The sequence below is a fragment of the Oncorhynchus keta genome, chromosome 17, assembly GCF_023373465.1.
Source record: "Oncorhynchus keta strain PuntledgeMale-10-30-2019 chromosome 17, Oket_V2, whole genome shotgun sequence".
NCBI lineage: Eukaryota > Metazoa > Chordata > Actinopteri > Salmoniformes > Salmonidae > Oncorhynchus > Oncorhynchus keta.
Window position 1 is genome coordinate 23,239,300 of NC_068437.1, and position 10,201 is coordinate 23,249,500.

At 42.3% G+C, this 10,201-nt stretch overlaps 1 protein-coding gene and 1 non-coding gene across 3 annotated transcripts; one reads left to right on the forward strand and one right to left on the reverse strand.

The window, feature by feature from the left end:
• The first annotated feature begins 5,161 nt into the window (after window positions 1–5,161).
• trnal-cag (transfer RNA leucine (anticodon CAG)) lies at window positions 5,162–5,244 on the forward strand. Its single transcript has one exon. It is a non-coding gene; the product is annotated as a tRNA-Leu (tRNA).
• Window positions 5,245–7,772: 2,528 nt separating this feature from the next.
• On the reverse strand, window positions 7,773–10,118 carry LOC118396655 (ADP-ribosylation factor-like protein 2-binding protein). 2 transcript variants are annotated; one of them, XM_035790968.2, is made up of 7 exons: window positions 9,884–10,118; window positions 9,582–9,651; window positions 9,423–9,484; window positions 9,246–9,346; window positions 9,038–9,123; window positions 8,803–8,899; window positions 7,773–8,288 (listed from the first exon to the last, which is right to left on the reverse strand). In XM_035790968.2, the coding sequence occupies exons 1-7, from the start codon at window positions 9,900–9,902 to the stop codon at window positions 8,184–8,186; spliced, it is 540 nt and encodes a 179-aa protein (XP_035646861.1). In that variant the 5' UTR covers window positions 9,903–10,118; the 3' UTR covers window positions 7,773–8,183. The 2 variants fall into 2 exon arrangements, with proteins under 2 accessions (XP_035646861.1, XP_035646860.1); XM_035790967.2 differs by having other exon boundaries at window positions 9,564–9,651.
• Between the last annotated feature and the right edge of the window lie 83 nt (window positions 10,119–10,201).

The window sequence follows — 10,201 nt, forward strand, 5'->3', positions numbered from 1 at the left end:
GATCCTTTCTTCTCCTGCTGAGGCAGCTGTAACACTTGGTGTGCAGACATCTCCATCAACACAGGCTGAGCGTGTGCTGCAGTGATGCCAGGAGGAAGTCACAGAATGGAGACAGAAACTTCTGCCAAGTGCTCACCCCCTCCACAGTTAAAACACTGTCCTGGGCTTCCTTCCAGCATTCAGAACAGCAGTGTGTGTGTGGAGCGAGACACCCTCCCGAAGGACCTGCACCGAGAGAACCCATGCCAAAAGGACCTACACCCATACCCCAACCAGCTGAGACCACCCCATACAAACCCTGGCCACATCCTATATAGGCCCCCCCTTGATCAGACCTATGCCCCTTCTGCCACCCCCATGGCCTCTTCAGCAAGGACCTCAACATGACAGCCGCACATATGCCAGGCCGTGAGAAGAGCAAGAGAAGAGCAAGACCAAACCCCACTAATGCACCCCCCAAAGCCCCATCTTGCGACTTATGAGGTATGTATCAGATGCTCAACATGCTCTGCTCACACCTACTGTAATGGGCTGGGCCTAAACCACACAAAAACAACACTAGACACTATGGAACACAAAGCTTTTACTATGTCATCCTGGAATATACAAGGATGGAGGTCATCTGCCTTTGGCCTAAAGAGCAGGAACCCAGACATCATCAAAGAAATTGGAAATACAGACATTGTCATTCTATAAAAAGCATGGTATAGAGGAGACGGAACCACTGATGACCATCCAACAAACTACCAGGTGTGAAACAGGGAAGAGACTCAGGGGTATGTTAATTTGGTAGACGACCTAACCCACTCTATTAAATTAGGCAAGCCAGGAACATTTTACATCTGGCTAGAAATGAATAAGGAAATTATCCCAACAGAGGGAAATGTCCTCATGTGTGCTACCTATATCCCCACAATAGAATCTCCATACTTTAACAATGACAGCTTCTCCATCCTAGAGGGGGAGATCAACCATTTCCAGGCCCAGGGAATGTCCCAGTCTATGATGACCTAAATGCCAGAACTGGACAAGAACCTGACACACTCAGCACACGGGAGACAAACACCTACATGGAGGTGACAATATTCCCTCCCAAATATGCCCCCCTAGACACAACTATGACAAAACAACCAACAAAAATGGTTCACAACTCCTGCAGCTCTGTCACAAGCTGGGTCTGTACATAGTCAATGGTAGTCTTAGAGGAAACTCATATGGTAGGTACAACTACAGCTCATCCGTTGGCAGTAGTACTGTAGATTACTTTATCACTGACCTCAACCCAGAGTCTCTCAGATGGTTCACGGTCAGTCCACTAACACTCCTATCAGATCACAGCAAAATCACAGTCTACCTGAACAGAACAATAATCAATCATGAGGCATCAAAGCCCAAGGAAATGCACAATATTAAGAAATGCTGTAGATCAAATCAAATTGTATTTGTCACATGTGCCGAATACAACAGCAGTAGACCTTACAATGAAATGCTTACTTACAAGCCAACAATGCAGTTAAGAAAAATACATAAAAAAATAACAAATAAAGTAACAAATAATTCAAGAGCAGCTGTTACGGCTCTCGTTGGGAGAAGGAGACCAAGGTAGGCGTACATCGTAATTTTATTGATGACACCAAACAAAATAACAAATACAAAAAACGAAACCGCAGTTCTGTCTGGCTAAGACACTAAACAGAAAACAAGATCCCACAAAACCCAAACGGAAAATGACAACTTATATAGGATCCCCAATCAGAGACAACGATAGACAGCTGCCTCTGATTGGGAACCACACTCGGCCAATACAAAGAAATAGAAAACAGACTTTCCCACCCGAGTCACAACCTGACCTAACCAAACAAATAATAAGGATCTCTAAGGTCAGGGCGTGACAGCAGCAGTAAAATAACAATAGCGAGACTATATACAGGGGGTACCGGTACAGAGTCAATGTTCGGGGGCACCGGTTAGTCGAGGTAATATATACATGTGGGTAGAGTTATTAAAGTGACTATGCACAGATAATAACAGAGAGTATCAGGAGCATAAAAGAGGGGGGCAAAGCAAGTAGTCTGGGTAGCCATTTGTATAGATGTTCAGTAGTCTTATGGCTTGAGGGTAGAAGCTGTTTAGAAGCCTCTTGGACCTAGACTTGGCCCTCTGGTACCGCTTGCTGTGCTGTAGCAGAGAGAACAGTCTATGACTAGGGTGGCTGGAGTATTCAACAATTTTTAGGGCCTTCCTCTGACACCGCCTGGTATAGAGATTCTGAATGGCAGGAAGTTTGGCCCCAGCGATGTACTGGGCGGTACGCACTACCCTCTGTAGTGCCTTGCGGTCGGAGGCCAAGCAGTTGCAATAGCAGGCAGTGATGCAACCATGCTCTCGATGGTGCAGCTGTATAACCTTTTGAGGATCTGTGGACCCATGCCAAATCTTTTCAGTCTCCTGAGGGGGAATAGGTTTGGTGTGCCCTCTTCACAACTGTCTTGGAATGCTTGGACCATGTTAGTTTGTTGGCGATGTGGACGCCAAGGAAATTGAAGCTCTCAGCCTGCTCCACTAAAGCCCTGTCAATTAGAATGGTGGCATACTCGGTCCTCCCTTTCCTGCAGTTCACAATCATCTCCTTAGTCTTGATCACGTTGAGGGAGAGGTTGTTGTCCTGGCACCACACAGCTAGGTCTCTGACCTCCTCCTTATATGCTGTCTCGTCGTTGTTGGTGATCATTGGCAAACTTAACGATGGTTTTGGAGTCATGCCTGGCCATGCAGTCATGAGTGAACAGGGAATACAGGAGGGGACTGAGCACACACCCCTAAGGGGCCCCCGTGTTAAGGATCAGCGTGGTGGATGTGTTGTTACCTACCTTTACTACCTGGGGGTGGCCCGTCAGGAAGTCCAGGATCCAGTTTCAGAGGGTGGTGTTTAGTCTCAGGGTCCTTAATTTAGTGATGAGATTTGAGGGCACTATGGTGTTGAATGCTGAGCTGTAGTCAATGAATAGCATTCTCAAATAGGTTTTTATTTTGTCCAGGTGTGAAAGGGCAGTGTGGGGTGCAATAGAGATTGCATCATTTTTTGATCTGTTGAGGCGGTATGCAAATTGGAGGGAGTCTAGGGTTTCTGGGATAATGGTGTTGATGTGAGCCATGACCAGCCTTTCAAAGCACTTCATGGCTACAGATGTGAGTGCTATGGGTCGGTAGTCATTTAGGCAGGTTACCTTGGTGTACTTGGGCACAGGGACTATGGTGGTCTGCTTGAAACATATTGGTATTACAGACTCAGACAGGGAGAGTTTGAAAATGGTTGGATCCTGTGTTTTACATTATAGCCATTACCATATATATGATTGAATATTATCTGCTGTTGGCTTGTGTGGATGTATGTATGTGTTATGCAACGTAGCTGACTTGAAACATTGTTAAAAGCTTCAGGGCCATGGGCCTTTCTCATGATGGAAAAAAGACAGGAACTGTGCAATGAGTTAGGGGTGGCACATTCAGAGCGTGGTGTTGCGAGAACAAGCAATCTTTTGTTAGATAACAGGAGCCAGGTGCGAGATAACGGTAAGGAGCATGAGAGCCTTTGTAACGGATGTGAAACTGCTAGCTTAGTTAGCGGTGCGCGCTAAATAGCGTTTCAATCGGTTACGTCACTTGCTCTGAGACCTTGAAGTAGTAGTTCCCCCTGCTCTGCAAGGGCCGCGGCTTTTGTGGAGCGATGGGTGATGATGCTTCTAGGGTGACTGTTGTCGATGTGTGCAGAGGGTCCCTGGTTCGCGCCCGGGTATGGGCGAGGGGACGGACGTAAAGTTATACTGTTACACCTGGATGTTCTTCACATCTATCAACAGAAGCACCAAGAGGCGGGGACCCGCCTGAGCGCCTGCAATAGGCTGAGCAAGTTTAAACCACGCCCAGTCTCTACTGTGATAGGCCAACAGACGTGTTGGAACTGTCTATCACAGTATAAAGAATACTGTTTTACATACGTCTTGTCAGTTCTCTGTTCTGCCCTGCGTGGTATTACAGTGAGCCCGTATATACGAAAGTTGCATTTGCCATTTATTACTTAGCTAATAAAAAATACATAGTATAAATCGGTGACTCATTGTTATATTTATCCTGATACCAGATTCGAATTTACGCAACCCTAACAAAATGTGAAGACACTTGCCATTTGAACAGCGCATACTCGGGGTACACATTCTAGTAATCCCTCTGGCCCTGCGGCAGTGTGAATGTTGACCTGTTTAAAGGTCTTACTCACATCCACTGCGGACAGCGTGATCATACAGTCGTCCGGAACAGCTGGTGCTCTCATGCATGTTTCAGTGCTACTTGCCTCTAAGCGAGCCTAGAAGTCATTTAGAGATGAGAGCTGCATTGCTTGCTGTTTGGGGTTTTAGGCTGGGTTTCTGTACAAATACTTTGTGACATGTGCTTATGTGAAAAAGGCTTTCGAAATTGGATTGATTCATTAATGTCTAGCAGAGAGAGGGAGAAAGATCATAGAAAGTGAATCATAAACCCGGACGGGCCCAACACGAATAAACTCTTAAAATATTAGGCACGTTTTCAAATAACCTTTTTAGGGGGTAGGAGAATTACAGAGGCAATTTGAATTAACTCAATTTTTACGTGGCAAACAGTGAAAATAATGTTTCATGCCACGAGAGGTACCAAATCCTGGAAAATGGGTTAAGGAACGAAACAGTCCGAAACTGAGAGGTGCCTGATCCTGTTCCGGCAGAACCGGCTCAAATGAAGCAGTGCGACAAACGACTGACCAATGCTGATGGGAGAAATATTTCGCTTAACAAGTAGCCGTGCTACATTGTTATTTCCCAGTTCAACAAACAAATAAATGCTACGAGAATTGCACATAGCTTCCAAGGTGTCTCGCCTGACGGAGGACAAATTAAGAAGATCAAGCTTGCTAGTCACTTAATGTTATTCAAGAGTTTGAAACCACGTGCTAACGTTAGCTTGCTAGCTAATAATTATATGCTAGCTAGCTGCTAACGTTAATTTGCTTCATCTCTCGATGTTATCCTTGTTTCATTATTCGCCATACTATTGTTACAAAAGCAGCTCTATAATTTTCACTCGGGTGCATATGTTCATAACTGCTATCATAGTCAAGTAGAGTAACGTCAGGATGGCCGAGCGGTCTAAGGCGCTGCGTTCAGGTCGCAGTCTCCCCTGGAGGCGTGGGTTCGAATCCCACTTCTGACAATACTTTTTGGCTAGGTAATTTAATCGGTAGCCAGTAACTAACTAGGTAGGTAGCCACTCACTAACTATTTGTTATTTTTTCAATTAAACTAAATTATTGAATTGATCAATGAATGGTGTTCTAAAAGAAATAACGAAATAAATAAATAGCCTATGATGATTAAGCGGTGATAAAACAGGGAAACATTTTAAGCAATGTTATTGTGAATATTTGTATTTTGCAACTAAAAGCAAATTGATGTAGGCTAGGCCTCACTTGCATTATATAGGCTAGGGTTTGGACACGAGTTTGTAACAGGCACGAAACAAAAATCTATTGAGAGCCGATATAGACAACATCTTAATCCAGACAGTAGGCTAACAGTGCCTTTAGAAATGATTCATACCCCTTGATTTATGTCATAATTTGTGTTAACCTTAATTCAAAATAGTTTTAAATATATATATTTTTTGTCTCACCCATCTACACACAATACCGCATAACGACAATGTGAATTTATTGGAAATAAAATAGAGAAATATCTCATTTACATAAGTATTCCCTGAGTCAATACATGTTAGAATCATCATTGGCGGCGATTACAGCTGTACGTCTTTCTGAGTAAATCTCAAAAGAGCTTGCTTGCACACCTGGATTTCCACTTTCTCTTAAAAACTCTCCAAGCACTGTCAAATTGGTTGTTGATCATCCCGCTCCAGCTATTACCACGAGCCCGTCCTCCCCAATTAAGGTGCAACTAACCTGTGATTGTAATTCAATGGAAAATGGAACATTTAGGCTGTATGCTCATAGTTTTTTTTTCATCAACATCTGTTCTCTATATTGTAGGTGATGGTGTATAATACTGTGGCAACCGTTCTGTACCTCACAGCGTTTCTGGCCAATGCTGCATCAGTCACGCCTTACCAGTACGCATATACTACTACGGCGTTATGGCAGATGCTAAGGTAAGTCTAGAACAGAGCACCTGGTACAGACATACAAAGACACAAGCCGACATCGGATCGAAACATCGGCTGCATTTACACAGGCAGCCTAAATGTGATATTTAGGCTGCCTATTTGACCAATTAGATCAAGTCTGAAAAATATCTGACATGAAAAGATCTGATGTGATTGGTCAAAATACCAATTAGTGGAAAAAAGATCAAGTAGTAGGAGGGCCAGATACAAACTGTGTTTTCTATTCATTCTACCCATAACTGTATAGAATGTGGATATCCGCACTTCCGGTGAATGGTTTTCTGCTTGACAATGAAAAAAGAGTAAGTATTGATTGGAATGTATTCATACTCAGTCTAATTAGCCATCTGTAAGGGGAGTGCTTGTCTAAACAAGGGCTTCTCATCTGTTTCTGTCACTTATCAGTGGCTGCTTACCTATTGCAGATTCAGTCTTCCCAGCCTGGTGCAGGTCTAGAATTTTGTTTCTGGTGTCCTTTGACAGCTCTTTGGTCTTGGCCATAGTAGAGTTTGGAGTGTGACTGTTTGAAGTTGTGGACAGGTGTCTTTTATAATGATAACAAGTTCAAACAGGTGCCATTAATACAGGTAATGAGTGGAGGACAGAGGAGCCTCTTAAAGAAGTTACAGGTCTGTGAGAGCCAGAAATCTTGCTTGTTTGTAGGTGACCAAATACTTATTTTCCACCATAATTTGCAAATAAATTCATTAATCCTACAATGTGATTTTCTGGATTTTTTTTCTCTCATTTTGTCTGTCATAGTTGAAGTGTACCTATGATGGAAATTACAGGCCTCTCTCATCTTTTTAAGTGGGAGAACTTGCACAATTGGTGGCTGACTAAATACTTTTTTGTCTCACTGTATATGACAAGTACTGACAACCCACCTGCCTATACTTGACATTGCCAGTTAAGAAATCAGCTATATCAATTAACTGACAATCGAGAAATAATGAATGCAGGCATGTATTTTATGATAACATTCTGCTCTGTCTGATTTGGTCTTACTATGAGTTTCACTTGTTCTGTTTTTTTGGCATCGTACCAACATATACAGAGCCAGCGCCTTGTTTTACAACACGGCCTAGAAGTCGAATGGAGGTAATGCAGTCTGCAACTCTGGTCCTGCATAGGACTACTCTACTACTTATCCTGAGAAACCCTCTCCATACCACAGAGACTTGTACAGTGTGAACTGAACAGTGACAAGACAAGAAGCTAGACATCAATAGATTTGAGATGTCAAGATTATGACTGGAATGAACACCGGAAGCATTTTGCAGCCCCTTAGTATGTTGCTATGGTAACCCCACAACTATCAGCACACTCACTCATGATTCACATACTGTACGTGCTCCCATACATAACCACTATGATCATATACTCTAGGAAAGTGTCATGAATGATACACTATAATGTAATACTTGTAGATACACAGGCATCCCAATGGTCTGTGTGCAACACGCATTCAGAAATGTTTTTCATTCTGAAGACCAAGAGAATCATGTGATGTGTGCGTTGTGGTTTATCCACACCAGTACACTTTTTAAAAATAAAGTAGAATGTGATTTTACAGAATGTCTTTATTTGAAACCCTTATTTACAGACAATGGGACATAAGCAAATATGGACAAACCGGTGACATTCACTGAGTGCGTGACGTAATAAAAATACTGTTCGTTTTAGAACTTCAGACATGTGTACTGTTGTAAAAATCACACACACAACTCAAAATAATTGAGTTCACAATTTCAATTTTAAAAAACTTGTTCCATGAGGACAAAAGTATCCATCTTCATCAGAGAATGGCTAGATGTAAAATATACTTATAACATTCCCATTGCAAACCTGCAACAGTTCAAATACAAAAAGGTGAGCATGGGCAAGACATGAACACTTATGTTCGGTCACCAGCGGCACTACTCTATTTGACATGAATGTGCATGTTTGTAGGGTTGGGGATGATTGTTAATTAGTTATTTCAGTTCTGTTGTTCTGGAGGTGATGGGTTTAGAGGTTGCAGAGCTAAGAGATCTCACGACTAGGCCATCACCGAGGTCCAGCCCTCGGCCCTCCCTCTCCTGAAGACAGAAAGTATAGGTGCTGAGAATAGACATCACATCATGGTGTCTATGAGAGCACAAGCAGCACCATTGATGCCATCTCCATCTCCTCTCACTTTTATTTTTCTACTATTTCTATGAGTTGGCAAAGAAACTGAAAGGGTGCATAGTGCCACCTGTAATGTTCTGTTTGAACAGGTATAAAGCCAATGTTGATGATTTACTGCCACCTACAGTTATGAAATGTTTCATCACAAGTATAATTTATTGGCTGATTCTTCCTGGTGACCTGGATGGAATTATGAGATCCTTCCTTAACCCTTAGGAAGTCCCACACAGTTGACTACTTCAAAATGGTTAAAGTCCTCAATGGCACTGCCCATACTAAACTGGTTTTTGGGCACGAGAGTCCTCCACCTATCTCTATGTTTCTGACACACAACAACAGAGGAAACAATCCTCTCTAACAAATGATTAGTGCAGATCCTAAAATAAAAACATCCAATTGGAAACATTCTGGGTTGTTACTCACTGCTCTGTAGTCAATTAACATTTCCTTGAAGGCCATAAAATCTGTAAAGGTAAGCAACATGTCCAAGATGTCTCCTGACACCTCATCTTTGTGCTGCCTGAAACAAAACATTTTTTTTTGTGAAACAAGAACAAATACATGTTGCACTCTGCAGTGAGGTGTACTTGGTTTACAAGGGGCAATGTGCCACCTAGCGGCAGCATGTAAAGTTACTCCTGAGGGGAAATGTACTTACTTGAGTAAATGGTTAAATGTGCTCATGTTGAAACAGGGAATCCTCTCCATCAGCTGCTGCTCGAGGCGTTTCTCAAGCATCTGAATCTGAGGTTAAAGTAAACAACATGTATGATCGAGACATACTTTCAGTTGTTATTTTATGCACTCTACATTACATGACAGTTAGTTCAAATAAGGGAGGCAGATTAACATAAACACTGCTTTACATATTCGTTGAAGATGGGTGTGTAGGTGAGTTTGTTCTCCTCTGAGTCATTAAACTCCAGGTAGTGTTTCTCCATGAAGCTCTGTTGCAGGAAGCTATCCTCTAAGGTGGAAATTTAGTAATATTAGCAATTAATTTAACCTTTACACACTGAAACATGTCTAAGACCGCAATTTACCCATGATGATGTCTTCAATACTCCCAATGACAGCATCAAAGGCAGCATCAGCATCTGATGAGCTAGAGGTTAAAACATACCGTAGTCAGCAACCAAACAATATAAACCATCATTATCTTCTAACCTAGCTACCTCACTCACTTCCTCAGACACACATACTTTGAAACAGCAAAATTCTCTTCCTCTAAGTCCATCATTTCAACGATGTTCTCTGCACCACCCAGCAGATCTAAAAAAATAATAAGGCATTGCACAATAACATTAGATATGGCAAATAATTAGAAATGACAAAGGATCTCAATGAGGTAACATGTCAACACATTAGCTAGCTAGCCTAATGGAACATTAAATTAGCATGCAAACAAGTCACCACACTAAAGGCTAATAAGCTCAGCAGTAGATAAAAAATAAAGTCGGAAGGCAATGATTGCTATGATTTACAATTTGTCAAGTTTACTTACCTCGCTCTTTCACGTCCATTCTAAATCTAATTAGCTAGCTATCAAGCTAACGTGTCGGATTTTCGGTAATCGCTTCCAAGGCACCAAATTACCAAGGCAACGAAAAAAACGCTCCCTTCAGAAAATTAAATCCCTTGAGGAAACAGATCCCAGCGGATTAGTTCCGTAAATACAGTAGAGTACGGTACGGTCAGGTTCTCAACATCGGTTTAACTGAAATTAACCTTCAATGTTTAAGTGCGTTAATAGGTCCTTTATTGCAATCATGGACTACATTTATTTTCGTCCCATGATAATGCGGCGTGGCATACACATCAT

Coding starts and splice junctions, on each gene's coding strand:
- LOC118396655 (XM_035790967.2), bottom strand. Junction 9,485..9,563: donor AAGTATGTGTGTCTGAGGAA/GTGAGTGAGGTA, acceptor TTTAACCTCTAG/CTCATCAGATGCTGATGCTG. Junction 8,900..9,037: donor ACATTTAACCATTTACTCAA/GTAAGTACATTT, acceptor GTTTTGTTTCAG/GCAGCACAAAGATGAGGTGT.